Source organism: Pleurodeles waltl, chromosome 7 (assembly GCF_031143425.1).
Source record: "Pleurodeles waltl isolate 20211129_DDA chromosome 7, aPleWal1.hap1.20221129, whole genome shotgun sequence".
In the NCBI taxonomy this organism is placed as follows: domain Eukaryota; kingdom Metazoa; phylum Chordata; class Amphibia; order Caudata; family Salamandridae; genus Pleurodeles; species Pleurodeles waltl.
Window position 1 is genome coordinate 1,247,271,382 of NC_090446.1, and position 16,314 is coordinate 1,247,287,695.

Below are 16,314 nucleotides of genomic sequence, written 5' to 3' on the forward strand. Positions count from 1 at the left end.
AAGTACAGGTGGTCAATGAGCCTTAAGTGCCAAGACACTCTTTGAGTAGCACTGCACTCTATAAAGTCTTGATTGATCGATTGATTGATTTCCTGAGGAGTCAACACAGCTTCGATCAGAGTTTGTTCTGATGACCCCTGAATTTAAAGTGCATAAAACAAGAACACTCCTTAAAAATATGTAGGTTTCCCACCAACTCCACTCCTCACTTTATTTAGGAAACACGAGTTTAGAATAAGCACAGACCGCCCAAAATGCACCATAATTATTCACATAAAACAAATCTAAAGAACAATTCATATTTAGCACCATTCAAAGTTTTACAAACTCGGGTGCATGTAAGTCACACCGGGGTTGCAGTGGACCCCTCACATATTCTACCAAATATACTGCACCACATTAGTGGTCGGTCTGGCAAATGGTTGTGTTTGCGCTGAAAATGGATCAGCATAGGGAATGCTAGGACAAGCGTGTGCATAATCACCTACAAATGGGAAACATTGGAGCATATTTAATGTTTTCTAGAGTTAAGCCCCTGCATCTAGTGATGTCAAGTATAAAATGCCCTACTCTTAGTTTTTCCTGGGATGAGGATATGAGTAAAGTACGATGAGTGTTTTATTTCTGTGGACTAATGCACCCACTCCGGGAATCTGTGTTTGACATCTTGGACACGTGTTGGAATCAAACCAGTCCACTCAGCCTTTCATCTCTCCAAGGTGGGTAATATGGGTACTATGGCGTTAACATCTGCTATTCAGCACCAACAAGCCCCAAGTAGTGAATATGTACTTTACTAAATAAGCAGACTGCCTTCAATTAGAGGGCGAGAGAGAGATCATAGGTAACTTTGGAGAAAGAGAGAGAAAGAGAGAGAGAGGGGTGGTGTAATTGCATGGAGAAGAGTGGGAGATACGTTTGGTTCTTGCCAAGAATGTACCTTCCCAGCTAGCATCAGGTTCCTGGTCAGGCTGAAGTCGAGGCTTAATTTAGGGCATCAATCATATCATTAATGGGGCGCGTCTGGTGAAATCACCGCTGGGTGAATTGCATTAACCAGGTACATCAGTCTGTGTGATACATGACTTCTGGCATTGGTGACTGATGAAGACAGCTGTATCTTGAAGCCAGATTTATAGACCGGAGAGAAAATGGGGAGCCATTATCACAATAGATAATGAATAATAACTCACAACATTCAATAAATCATAGCTCAGGCAGCTAGGCTGTCAGGAAATGAAACTGTAATGTACAGACATGTAGCTATGTTAGTATCGTCAGCTACAGAAAGCAGACTAGCCGCCTGGCTCCTTATACACTTTTCATGGATTAAAGGTCTTTGCTAAGTAAATTGTTTTTCAAGACCACGTTCTCTATTTATAACTGAGAGCAGACGCATGAAGATATGTGTTGTTTCTGTCCTCAACTTTTATTTGGTGAAAGCAGTTTTCTAAGAATACACAGCTGAACCCTGACGTCTATCATGGACATCAATTAGACAAGGTTAACAGTGGCTCCCACTGACCTGCCCTTGATATCGAGGGGCTGTATTTGCTATCCCTGGCCAAACGGGGTATGAGGGCATGAAGGTAATATCAGGGTCAAAGAGTAAAAAACAGACACTAAGGCCTTCATTCAAGAATCCTGTAACTCCCTATGTGTCCGCGAGCAGGGGTTACCAGCCTCACCAGGAATTATACATTTTGCAAGAGTACTTCGTCTCCCAGGTTTTTTAACCAGAAATTTCACCTTCAAAACAGGTGAGCTTTAAAGATGAAAAATAGACCGCAAATGAGATCCAACATATGGGAATCAGCCCTGTAACACTGATTCCTGTGTATCATTCCCTGTTTCTAAGAGACAATCTTGTAATGGCCTCGCATTTCCACAACTCAGAAGTACTAATACCACACCTCTTGTATTTTGGGCCTTAAAGATTTGCTTACTTTCTGTGGTTTCCACACATTGCTCTTCCCCAAACCCTCAGCAGCCAAGAGAAGGCTATTGATAGGCTAAGCCTCAAATGTGTGATGTCTTTCTGCTAAGAAAAGGTCCCTGGAGTTTTGTTGAATCAATGTCCATGTCTTTTTCAACCAAGGCTTGCTTTATGGAAAGTTACCACAGCAGTTTCCGAAGATGATAGAAAGCAGTAGCCTTTCTAGTGCGTCAGTTTCTAAACACTTTTCTTTTAGGCGAGTGTGAGTGTTGTAGATCTTTTCCCTTTCTACTTGTCTGACGATTATGAAGCTTCTTCAGTGGGTGTTGCTAACAATAATAACTCAGTAAGCTTGCCGCAATTCACTTGTGCCTATTTTTGAATATATAAAAGGTGCTTTGGAAAGTATTATTGGTAAGACACCACAAAGAGGCATAGATCCAGTTCTACAGGTCGCATCTAGGGTATGGTATCCAGTTCTGGAGGACTTGAGAGAACTGCCTAACCGAAATGATCCTCTAAAATATGAACAAAATTCCAAAACGTCCCGCGGAGATGTAAGGATGGCTTTCTTACAGGTGAAAACTCCAAAATTCAGAACACCTCAAGCACTCAAACAATTCCTTTCAGGGATCGTCATTAATTATAGAACTCTCTACCCATTCTTGTAAATACTCAGCTTTATTGCTTGCATCTAAGAAAGAACTGAAGGCACATCTATCCCAATCTGCATTGTACTTCACTCTTATGTATTTAGTCATAATTCACACCATATACTGACTTTACCCTCTAAACCAGTGGTTCTCTACCTGTGGTACGTAGACCCCTGGAGTCCCCGACAGCTGCTCAGGGGGTCCTCAATTCCTTAGAAAATTTAATTATATTAACAGATTAATAAAGTGTATATAAAGAAGCAAAATTAAAAACTGAGATTTTTAAAATGTTCAGTAAATGTGAAGGAATTAAACATTTGGGGCTAAAAATGATGGACCTGATTTAGAGTTTGGCGGATAAGATGCTTTGCCACAATGTGATGGATATCCCGTTCACCATATTACAAGCACATTACATTCAATGCCACTTGTAGTTTGGTGGACGGAATAGCCATTACTTTTGGGATGGAATATCCTATCCGTCAAACTTTAAATTGGGCCCCAAGTTGGTATCCTCACATTGATTCATGGGAGCAGTGCATCAAACAGAATGTAGTGTGAATGAAGGGTGGCTTCAATTAAATTTAGAAAAGCTTCACACTTCCCATTAAAATTTAATTTTTGAGTTTTTTATATTTGTTTGTGAATTAAAAAACTAGTTAATTTGTCTATTTGTTTGATGAATGTTTGTTTCTGTATTTTTGTTTATTGTTTTGTGGCTAAAATCATCAAAATTGCCTAGGCCAAGGTCTCTAGCTAAATTAATGACTCGTTAGAGGTCCCCAGATCCCAATAATCATTTACTGGGGAGTTCCTAAATTTCAATAATATTTAAGTGGGGATGCATGTAAGTCAAAAAGTTAAGAACCACTGCTTTAAACCATTCTCTGAATACAAGTATGTGATTTCAACTACATTTTTACAATTCTTACCATGCTGCTATTGCCATTTGTTAGTCTCTATTGCATGTAATGTGTTAATACATTGTAGAGCATTGTAGAGCATGTTAATAGTCTCTTGTGCATATGTGCTATAGAATAATGTTCAACCTTTTAGAAATCTATCCTGTGATCTTATGCCTGTGACATATGTTTACACTTATGCAACGATCACTGAGATAACATAAAACAAAATACTCAACCTGTTAAATGACTCATGTAAAAGTGGCCTCAAATGACCACAAGATGAAACAGATCATTACTCTTCCAAACTTCTGGCTGCTTAGATGGAGGCTCTCTGTCTGTAGGACCTCCCCATGACATCTCTCTAGTCTTTCAAATATATATATATATATATATATATATATATATATATATATATATACAGTTAAAAAGTAGGGATCATAGAGATGGAGGTGGCATTTCTATGTAGGTGATACTTCCAGATTTGAAGTGGCATGTCGGGGGATGTCGTGTCAATGTAGGTTGTGTCAGGCTCAGCAAGCCAGTGTTATTATATGTTATGTTAATAAATGGATAACCATACTCAAATGTTATCCTCAGAGATCCAACCTCAGACCTGAAAGTGACAGAATAATATAGCAGCATTCATCAGAGGTTTGTAAGACTGACTCTCTCCCATCAAGATAGGAAACCGTCACCTCCCACATCCCAAATAGATAATCATGTAAAAAGCTCTGATGAGGGTGTGCTATCTGAATGGCACTGCCAAAATATTGTCTAACAAATACAATTTCCTAAATACCATCTGCAAAAATATCTCCCCATTTTAGTTAATGCTTATGGCGGACAATATTTCTCTGTACGCATTCTGACACACAACTAAGTACTGTAAATAACTGGTATTATACCCATCATCATCATCATCTTCAGCTTTATTTTGATGTAAATAATAAACCATAAAAGCGATTTAATCACACATGTATAATAAAATACCAGCAAATTAAAAAACATTACACAGGTTGGGGCCGAGGCAGATGCTAAAACGCCTTAATAGCACATCAGAACTCAAACAGGTTAAAAGGTCATAGATGTGAGACACATACAAAATATTAAAACACATAACCATAAATACAATAAAACAAAACGAGGAAAAGGTATGCACAATACATAGCATGGGTCAAATTAAACCATCCGAGATCACCTATACTGTAATGCATGTTTGAGGAATGTAACATCTCCAAGGCAAACCTTAGGATTTGGAAGGGACTGTAAATGCAAAAGAGCCGGGACGTGTTGATAAATTAGAGCCCCTCTCAGCAGGAGAAACAAAAACATCATAGGGTAACAAATATAAAACCCACAAAAAAGTAAAGTGGGAAGGGTTTGCAGGGAATGGTTGTTGTAGAGAGCCATCCGGCCTCTCCTATAATTTGTATCCTGTTCCGCGCATCCGGGCGGAGCACGGAACAGAGGCTATAAATAAAGAAGGGGCTGCGCTGACGCAGTTCTTCCCCAGTACACCACACAAGGGTCTGTGTGTTAATGCGATATAGCCGACAGGGCCATATCTACAGTTGTCAAAGGGACAGGTCTGGACAGGTCTGGATTTACATTGGGTGATACTGACGCAAAGGAAAGGAAAGTTGACACCTGATCAGACCCAGCCTGAACCTAGTGAGTAGGGCCCCATCCACAAAGTGACACCTGGTGGATTGTGATCACTAAATAAACAAAGGATAACTTTGCCCCCACTCACTCGGTATAGGAATCCCCAGCTGACAAAAATATAATCAATAACGAAGGAATCTGCACCCCTAACAAAAGTGGGCGTTTATATGCAGTGGAGAGAAGCCCACTCAAATGTATTACACAAGTCGAACCCAAGCAGATAAAAAGTAAGTTGATGTCCTTTATTATGATTAGGCCAAATCACAGCTTCTGTGGCGTTTGGATCTGGGGTAAAGGCCTACAGATCAAGGCCCACAAGTGACCCTCAACCCAGTTTAGCATTAAAATCATCTACCTAGATATTGAGAGAAAAATGTCTCGATTCTAAGTCACAGATAAACTCAAAAAGGGCAATACAATTTGGGATATGGTAAAACATTTATTGACTGTGGAAGAATTAAAATCGGAGTAGGCCTTGCCAAGATTTAAATTAACATGCATATTAACGCAGAGGTCAACAGGGAGTGTTAACTTACTATGCCATCCTGCCAACAATAAGTCTCCATGTAAATCCTTCAAACAAGCTAGCAAAGCAAAGTTAGTGTGTGTCTTTATTTCATAGTAGAATTAAAACTGTCAAATCTCTAAGCTGATCCTGTTGGTTTTGACCTCCCAGACTCAAGCGCAGATGGGTCACTTCAGGCTACTCAGATGAAGCTGAAAAGAGCCCGCCTTGCAGATGATCTGAATGAAAGGATAGCTCTCAGGCCAGGTCCCCTGGAACTAGTGGAGAAGAATATCCTTCCAGTTGATTCAACTGTGAAAGAGGCAATGAAAGGTAGACCAAACACTGTTTCCTTATGTATTTTCTGCAGCCACCTATGAACAATATACTGTGGGCAGTTATGCTGATGTGGATACACACATTACTTCTATGTTTTATTACAGAATAAAGTAGGTCATTTATCACATTATTGTGTGTATGGAGTTTGTGTAGAAATAGTAACACCTTGCAAGGATGCTCAGGCAAAAGTGTCCAACATTAGTCCTCAAGGGGTGGAATTGCACTGGAATTTCAGAAAACCTCTAACTGAATGAATGGTCTCAATTGACATTTTTTTGCAGAAAAATGTAGCTCTTGTAAATATATCCTAAGAATTCAGGGTGGCTCCAGCCTGACACAACTGCAGCCCCCAAGGACCAATGGTGGACACCTTCAAGTGTTAGTGATGAGAGGCTGTAATGTATCCTAGGATAGTGGATACTATTTTGTGGAAGGGCTTGACTTGTTGAGACAGCTGATTAAAAACCAGTAAGGCTTTCAAAAATGAGTGTCAAGCATTAAATATAAGTCAGCATTTGTGTAGAAAGACATTAAGTAAGGCCAAGAGTTTGGTAATCTTTATTTTAGGGCATATATTTTTGCAACAGATGATTTTCAAGGATGTGCAAAATTTGCATTACTACACAAAACGTTGGCAAAGTTACATAAGATTACGTACAATTATACAAAATGCAAATCTGTCATCTCACACTATATTTTAGTATGAATTGAATCCTCACATCAATTTTTGATGTGATGACTCATTTCACTCTAAAGTGATAGTGCACAAAAACAAACAACAGGCGCTTCTGTTCGAATGCATTTAAGAATCATTTACCGCACATAACGCATTCACTGTAAATTTTTACCACAAATGTCGTGTATTGACATGGAGTGATATAATGGTATAATTTCAGGAATATCTGGAACTGCCCTTCATAAGGCAAATGGCCTGATGTTTTTTAACCAAAGGCCCAATATCAGCTGGACCATTGGTTTAAGGTTTCCTTGTATGGAGACAGTGAAGACTCCACCAGTAGCAACACGACGGTTTGGCTAACTCTAAACACAGCGAGTCAAATGGCGTTTTGAAGAATTTATGGCAGAGGACCCTTCCCATCAAACTCTAAATATGGTAGTTAAGATTTTAAAAACAACAGTTTTTGAGAAACAATTTCAAATAACTGCCACCTAAAACTAAAATATTCAGGCCTGCCACCAAAGCGTTGCAACCCACAGCAGCTCAAGTCAGGTGAGGTAGGGAATAGAAGGGCTAAGGGTTGGCTTAGTGCCAACCAACTGGTTTCATTCCTTTGTGTTATCAGACTTGGTATATTGACTTCCTCTGTAGTTCAGATTCTCACAGAAATGAATTTCTAACAAAAATAGAAGCTTCTAAATTCTGTGGAATCAGGCACCACATGTTTCATTTGACCGAGTTCTGAGGAAGCAATGCTAAAAATAAAAATACACTGTCTTCAGTTTGCTATTGTAGATTGCACTAACTCCTCTGGGAGCCTACACAAGATTTATCATAGATCATTTTCTATAGATGTGTGTTAGCAATTTGGGTTTCTGGTTGGCAGAGATATGCACCCTCTTCAAGCCGGAACCACAATCCTAGTCAGGGTAAGTCAGATACACACCATAAATTAACCTGTGCACACCCTCTCGTACCTTGTCATAGAGCAGGCAGGCTTAACTTAAGAGTCAATGTGTAAAGTATTTGTGCAACACTTCAAACAGTAACACAGTGAAAACACTGTACAAAAAGATACCACCCCAGGTCAGAACAATAAAGCGCAATTTAGTGAACAAAACAAGACCAAACTGACAAAAATCCAATAAGTAGAAGCCAAGATGCTTAGACACATAAAGAGCCAACTGGGGCTATCTGGTTGTGTTAGACTATGTCAAATCTGAAAAGCCAGGCTGATCGTGTTGGAGCATGGGTTGGATACAAGGACCAGACTTGGCCCGTTGAAATCAGTAGCTTGGTTTGAGGTTATGTCGGTGTTGAGGGAGGATGCGAGGAGAGATGTGAGGAGCCGCTGAGTCAACGCATTGTCATTGATCCTGGCGATATAGGCGAAGCGTCAGTTCTGAACTGCACAATCCAGGATGTGTTGCTGCCATTAGGTGTAGGTGATGTGTTGTTGTCGAGCTGCGGAGATGGCGGTGCGACGTCTCCTGAAGCAGTGATGCGCCTGCGTTGAAGGAGATGCGTTGGTTCTGACTGGAACAATGACGGTGATGCATGAGTTTTGGTAGTTGCAGCACTTTATGCCCACTTCCAAAGGCCCAGGATTGGATTGGCACCATCTGACAGGGCAAAACTTGCAGCAAGCAAAGTCTGGGTGATTTTACAGGCGGTGTCTGAAGTCTTTTGTTTCCCTGAGACTTTGGAACAACAGGAGGCAAGCCTTGGAATCATTCTGGGTTCACGTGAGATAGGTCTAGTCCTTCCTCAGCAGGGCAGAGAGTAGCAGGCAGCAGGACAGCACAGCGGAAAAGCAGTTCTTCCAGAGCAGCAGCCCAGAGTGGCAGTCCTTTCAGCAGCTCAGCAGCCCTTCTTGTTGGCAGAGTTCTTTACTGATCCCGACTGACTTGGTAGGGTCAGATTTCTAGTTCTTATACCCAGTTGTGCCTTTGAAGTTGGGGTGACTTCGAAGAGGGGTCTTTGAAGTGCACAGAGGTCCTCCCTTCCTGTCCTTGCTCTATACTCACTACAGGGGGTTAAGCAGTCCTTTGTGTGGGAGCAGGACACTGCCTTTTCAGGTGTGTCAGCTCCTCCCTCCCATCCTGCTCAGAATGGCCCATCAACATGCAGATGGCCACTCAGTCATACCTACCCTTCCTTTTTGTGAGACTGTCTAGAGGGAATGCCGGAACCCTGCTGTCACCTGAGCCCAGATGTGTATTGGAGACAGGCTGCAGGCACACAGGGCTATGATCAGGAAAATTACAACTTTCTAAAAGTGGTGTTTTCAAAATTGTAATAGTAAATCTGACTTTACCATTAAAGAGGATTTATCATTACAGTTCAATAGGTACTAAACATGACAGGTCTACTCCTTCTCACTGGGGAATTACACTTTATTAAAGGTAATAAGCAATCCCTTAATGTTAACCTATGACATGGGTAGGCCTCACTGTAGTGAGAAATGATTGTTTTAGCTTTTACTACCAGGACATGTAAAATTTAAAAAAGTATATGTCCTGCCTTTTACTTACATAGTACCCTGCCCTAAGGGCTATTCTAGGCCTACTTGGGGTGACTTATATGTAAAAACTGGAGTTTCTAAGGCTTGGCGTTGGGGTTTAACTGCCAAGTCAACATGGCAGTTTTAAACAACACATACAGGCTCTGCAATGCGTGGGAGACAAAAGCGGTGCTGCAGGCCCAGCAGTAGCATTTAAATTACTTCCCTGATCACATACAGTCCACTTCACTTGGGACTTATAAGTAAATTAAATATGCCAATTGTATATACACCAATGTTACCTTGTTATAGGCGAGTGAGCGCATGCACTTTAACACTGGTTAGCAGTGGTAAAGTGCCCAATGTCCTAAAGCCAACAAAAACAGATCAGCAAAAGGAAGGCAAAGCAGGCAAAAGGTTTGGGGGAAGCCCACCCTACTGCTGACAGGTTTCAAAATATGGTATTCCAAGCTACTCTAAGTTATCCAAAATCAAAATGAGAAAGTTGAAACGAGGAAAGCAAGCATGAAATGTGTTTAGGTCAAACATCATAAAATGTGGCCAATTTAAGGCAGGCTTACAAAGCAGCAGATATATTTCATTCCTCACAATTGAGGCACTTTTACAGAATTTGCATTTTCAGCAAACCTCAGGTGCCATGCCTTGTGATGTTGCAACAAATCTGGTATCCTTTTTGAGGCTATAAGTTTAATTGAAATGCAAAAGTGGAGCTGAACGGAAATAGATAATAAAAAGGCACTATGAAGTCAGCGAAAAAGAAACTTGAGCATTTAGTAATCAAAAATATAACCTTAAGCAATCTTGAGGTTACTGATGGCCTGAAAGTACATGTATAAAGGCTTGAACCTGTTGCTGGCTCTCTAGAAGTGAACTATTGAGTCACAAACACTTCCTGTTTAGCCCCATTGCAGGTGCCTGACTGTTACAGAGATCCAGCAGAGCAGAGCTTCCCAGACGTTTTAGAACCACAACCCAATATTTAGAATGACAAACTTTTTGTGTAACAACAGCAATTATTTGTAAATGTCAGAACCTTGTCCACACTCTTCACTGTTGGACTGTGCCCAAGATATGCACCTGCCCATAAAAATGACAGATGGGGAACTGTGTTGGGATCTGGAGCTGGACACTTTTAGAGTGGGGGTGCTGACCTAAGACATCCTTTCACTAGAATCACAAGGCCTCTGAAAAATGTTGGTGTTGATTCTAGGGATTTTAGCAAATTTGAAAAACAACTTCTACAGTAGAGTACGCAATTAGACCTCATAAACGTTTTTGTACTAAAACGATGCCTAGGGGAGCATTTTGGACTCTTTTTTTTATAGGCCATTACGAGTGATTTATGTGAGCACCAGCATATGATGTATAAGATCAGATTAACTTTATTTTAAGCACAGAAAATTTAGTGATTTCCCCAGAATCAGGATGTTGAGCTAATGTCCAGACTTGAACATGGGCCTCCTGAGTGCAATACAACAGCTCAGGTCATTAGGCTACATTCATATTTCTCAATTTATGTGAGAAAGTCATATATATGTGGTGTGGTTGTGTATGCTCATGTGCAGTGAGTACATTCCCTTTTGAAATTACTTTGTGAAGTCAAAAAACAGCAGTAATAAATACTGGAAGGTTATCTGGAGTCTTGCTTGGGAATTCTTGCAGGGGTTTGTCTCAAAACTGGACTCAGGGGCATAATTCAACACTTTTGCTCTGATGCAGGGAAAGGGCTAATCATTTTAAATATTGCATACAGACCAGGACTTTAGCTGCTGGCATTTTAATACAGGAGTAAGTTATGGAATTAGCCTGCCTCTAAGCACTCCCAATTTCAGCCCAGTTACTTTGATAGAGCATGTTAAAGTTCTTTTTAACAGCTTTTTTTGAACAAGGCGGTTGACTGCACGGCCAATCTATTCTTTGACATTAACTTGCCGTGTAATTTCTTTGTTTATAATACCAGTGGAATGACTCCGCGCAACCTCGGCCTTTGAATTAAATATGTTTATATACTGGAAAAGACGGTTGGCTCACTGGCAGGTGGGAGGGCAGACTGGGCGAGCTTGGATCTCCGGCAGAGATGGTTCGAGGGAGCTGGTGCGCTGCAGCGAGTCCACGCCTAGCCGGAGCTTGATAGAGGAAGGTTTTCCGCCAAGTTCCTGTCATCACTCGGAGCACTACTTCTGACGGGACAGGACACAGTGCGTTTTATAAAAAGCACAAGGCAAGATCCGTTGTGTTTGAGATTACAACGGTGACATGGAGTCCCGAAATAAAACAAGAGGCAGGCACTGGCACACTAAAGCCAGCAGGGAGATAACAGGCACACATGGCATTCCGCATGGCCTGCGCAATGTGTGCGAGTCCCTGGCATTAACAAGGAAACACGAAACCGCTTGTGAGATAGCGTCTGAAGCTGTTTAAACACAGCAACGTGTTCTGTTTTTTTCGCATTGTTTGATATGGGGATCGGGGGGGAGACTTTTAGATTAAAGGTTCCTTTTATTTATAAACTTTATGCATTGTGGGTTTTTGGTGTAGTCTAAACTAGGGCCAGGCCAGCCCAGTTTTGCTTTTGGACTGTGACAGCCTCGACATTAAGATCTCAGATCATGAATGAATATTCGAATGAATGCATAGTCGTGTATAACGCCGCACCACACATCAATTTATTTCCTTGCTGAACAATAAGACGCATAGAAGCTTGAACATATGCATAAATTGTCAGATTACATCAAATGCGCCACTTTGGAACAAGACATTTGCACAGAATATCCAATATAAAACAATATTTTACATGGCCTGTTTGTGCAAATGTTGGTGATTGCACATTTTTTAAAAGTTAGCAAGTGGCCAGCTTGATCTCGTTTCGCAGGAATGTTCTAGTTTCTTCCCAGAAATGTGGAAGTGCAGAGGTGGAGCAATAATACACTCAAAGGGGATGCCATTCCCGCAGAAGTATTGCAGACAAAGCTTGGGTTGTTTGTTGCCTTTTATTGAGGGAGGTTTGTAGCACCGGCCTTAGGCTCTCATACGATGTGTTCATGTGTCTAGTGTGCATGTGTAGGGGTTTCTGTAACGCAGACCTAGAGGCAAAGCAGTAAAGCGCTCCACAGTAGGCGATTTGAATGTCGAAAGAGGGCAGGAAAGCGAGTGGGTCAACATAGAAAGTGATTATAGCTTGTGGGGGGTGTACCGGAGGTGTCCGGGACAGAGCGCTGCAGGGCAAGGGACGCTGGACCGGAGACGGTTAACAGGCTGTGAGGGAGCTGGATCAGGCCAAGGGTCTGAGTTTGCAACGTCCAATGCATCCGGTAACCTGTACAGTGCACTTCCAGATTAGAATGGATTTAGAGTTCTTTTCTGAACCAGCGAAGGGATGGTTCAGGTGGATTGCAGGTGAGAAACAAATCAACAGCATCAGCTTTTTGCCTTTTTAACTTCATGCAGTTTACAAAGGGATTTCCTAACACGTAAATATATTCTTCTGGTCTCAAGTGCACTTTAATGGTTTCTAGTTGTGTACACAGGGTAAAACCATTGGTTGATTTGCCCCTGCCCAGTGCAAGTGCAAACCTTTTATACAGTGGAAACAGTGCATACTCTTTCCAATGTGTGCTGGCACACAAAAGCAGTCACCGCTATCCCTCACTTTTGGCTTGGGCCTAGTGACAGCATTCTGCACAAAACATTTGTGTATTTTTCTTGTTTTTTTAAATTTGTAGATGCAAAACAATACATAGCAATCAAAATATGTATTTTTTTACACATCCACTTTAAATTTATATTATTCTTTATGACTGTGACACACTTAAAAGAATCAGCTTTCTGAGTTCTGAATTCTCCACATCTTGAACATCCAATTAGAAAACGCTGAAGAGGTCATTTGACTTCCAGTCCTAGATCATTAATGAATGAGACACAATCATTCAAACAAAAACAATATTTATAGCCACTGACAATTACATGACTGTGACCATGATGGAGGCAAATTTGTAATATACATACAAGGGCTGGATTCAGCTCTTACATCCCCGACTGCATCCTGTAATTGCTTTTGTGTATAAGAAATTGCGGGAGTTTACCGATCTTTTTAATATTATGAAGAGTGCTAGATAAAACTTATTGCACAGGACCACATCTGCACATCTGCTCTATGGCAAGCCGTGTAAAGAATCACAGATAGTCCATCACAAAGTCGACATACTCTCTGATTGCCCTAGCTTACACATCTAGCCAACATTCTGAATTCCACAATCCCAAACCCTAAGAAAGAGTGGACGAACACTGGCTGGGAAGCATAAAGAAGCTTTTCACAATATGTGTGGGTTCCATTTTGAAGAGTAGGTCAACTGAAGGTGCACACAAACTTCTACAACTGATAGCTTGTACTGTGCTCTACTTTAACAGTCCAGTAGCTAAAGTGGTGAATTGTCTGAGTTTGATTCTGTATCAAGAAGATGTCCATCCACAACTACTCCCAATCTTTTTCAAATACCTTTACGTTTGCTGCACACAGTACTGCATTTCTCCAAAATGCATATTTGCTAGCCAATAGTTGCCAGACATGTCTCCATTTTGGATTGGGGTGGAGATGAGGTGCAGGCCCTCTCATCATCAATGCCGCTCCTGTGATTCCATATGGTTTAGCATTGCAAGGGGGATGGGAACGTTCACTCGGTATTGAAAAGATCTCCTAATCATCATTTTGGGATCTCACCAGCTTAGCATGTTGCACTTTGTTTAGTGGGGGTGTAGATGTGATAGACAGGGCGTAGCTTGGTCAGTAAGATTGAGGGGGTGAGAGCTTCAGATTTCCCAACTATCAAGCTGGCACATAATGTTAAATTACATTATACAACAAGCATGGCACATGTTGGCTTAAGGGGCAGCAGAAAGGTGAGGAATATGAATCATTCAGGTACTAAATGAGAGAAAGTGAATTATTTTGTGAAATAATTAACAGTTTTAAAGTCTTTCCAAATGGTGAGAGGGAGCGAGTGTGTGTGCATTTTTGTCTCTGTCTGTACAAATTTCTGGTGAAATCCGACAGACACCTCTCCATACCCAACCTGAAAGCACCAGAACCCAACTATTTATCATAAAATACATTTATAAGTTGGGTGTAACACCCCAAACACGCCTCTCTGAAGCTACACCCCTGGTCATGGAATGTTATACTTAATCTGCAGTTACTTTCAACCTGTTTAACATTCCTTCAAGCTTCTCAGCATAGATATCCCTGTCACAGAAACACTCTTTGAAGCAAACTTGCCTTGTCACAGAAGCACACATTGAACATTCTATCCTCCTCCTTTATCAGATTTTGCTTGCCTTGTGTGCGACAATTTCTGACAGTGTGGACCAAAGCAAACTAAAGCAAAGCCAGCTGCTAGGGTGATATCACTTCCTAGTTTACATTTATTCTTTAGGTAGCTGCTCCTTGACAATATTCAGTTGAGTTTTTTTTCTTTACTTTTGAAGATCTTCCCACTAAAGTTAGGATGTTAAGAACCATATCTGACTTTTAAACAGTAAGTTCAGTATTACTCATAGTCTTTGTATCAAGAATAAAATACAAAGGCCCACTTTATAACAATGGTGGTAAAAACCGCCTACCGCCATGGTGACAGCCGCCAAAATACTGTCACCGGGGCTACCATCCATCCACCATATTATGATCACTGCCGGACTTCCGCCACACGAAGGGAGGAAATCCGGCAGTGATCATACTGGCAGGCAGTGGTAAGCTGGCGCTGCTACCACCAGCACCACTATGCCAGTTGAACACTGCCAGCCGTATCATGATCTGTTATACGGCCTGGCGGTGTTCTGTTGGTGGGGCTCTGCCAGAGGTAGCAGCACCCCTTCCCATTCCCTGCCATAAGACCTCCACGACCAAGGTAAGTCATGCTTCTGACAGGGGAGGGTGGTGTTGGGGTGTTTTGTGTGCATGTCTGAGTGTGTGCATGAATGTGTGAGTGTGTGTGTGAATGCGTCTGTGTGTGTTGTGTTGTTTGCGTGGTTGTATGCGTGTGAGTGAGAATGGTGAAGTGAGTGCATGTCTGCATGTCAGTGTGATCGTTGTAAGAATGTGAGCGAGCATCTCCGGAAGTATGCTTGTATGAATGCGTGTATGCCAGTTTGAGTAATTGGGTGTATGCAGTGTGCGTGTCTGCAGGTGTGTGCGTGTATGGGGGGTGGTGGTGAGTGTGAGGATCGGATGGGGTAGGGGTGTGTGTGTGGATCAGAGGGGTTGGGGGAGTTTGAATGGAGGGAGGGTGGGGGGTGTCAGGTGTGTGTTAGGGGGCAGTGGAGCCGCCTACTGGTGACAGGGAAGGAATTCCCTGTCACTGGTAGGGCCTACCACCATGGTTTTTGCATTGCTAACACCACGAAAACCATGGTAGTAGGCAGGCTCATAATGCCGCTGGTGGTACTATGCCGGCCGCCGGGCTGGAGATTGACACCACCATGGAGGTATGAGTGGAGAAGTGTCGGGTTGGCTGCATTCTCATAATGTGGCGGTATGTACCGCCAGCCTTTTGGCGCTACTACCCACACATTTCCAGTCACCACCGGGGTCATAATGACCCCCAAAGTCATACATACACATTGAAGTTGTTTTTGCATTTAAATTCTTAATTTATTGTTTTTGTTTTATTCTCATTCATTTTTTTAAATTGTTCATGTATGTGTTGGGTATGCCCCTAATTGTTTTATTTTCTCACAGTTTTCTAAATTGTTGAAAGCCCTTGCCTTTATTTTCGTTCTCACTTATTGACAAGCATAGTAACGATCCTCTTTTTTTTAAAACAGTAAATACTTTCTCAATTCTGTTGCATCTTATCCTGCTCACAAGAATGAGTACATCGGGGGCTGCTACAGAATTCTTCTGACAATTAACAATAAATAGTGAAAAAAATAATTACTGATTTTGACAAAAACTTGGTGCCAAGCGACATTAAATCCAGTGTATGTCAATAGCAGTATTACTGTAGCAATGTGAAACAGCTGATGCGCAGTGGAGAAAACAGGGATAGTCACCTGGCTGGCAACTAGACTATACCTAAATCTTATATGATGGATTGCATCACCTGTGACTTTAGAC

At 41.6% G+C, this 16,314-nt stretch overlaps 1 protein-coding gene across 7 annotated transcripts in view; it reads left to right on the forward strand.

The window, feature by feature from the left end:
• MYOCD (myocardin) overlaps positions 1–16,314 on the forward strand; it is a 155,529-nt gene that overhangs the window by 71,003 nt on the left and 68,212 nt on the right. For 4 of the 7 annotated variants that reach the window (XM_069200370.1, XM_069200371.1, XM_069200372.1 and 1 more), the window contains one exon: positions 5,836–5,997. The exons of the other annotated variants lie outside the window; for them this stretch is intronic. In XM_069200370.1, the coding sequence (XP_069056471.1) occupies positions 5,836–5,997 (162 nt within the window). The remainder of the gene's footprint in view (positions 1–5,835; positions 5,998–16,314) is intronic. 7 annotated transcript variants of the gene reach the window in all.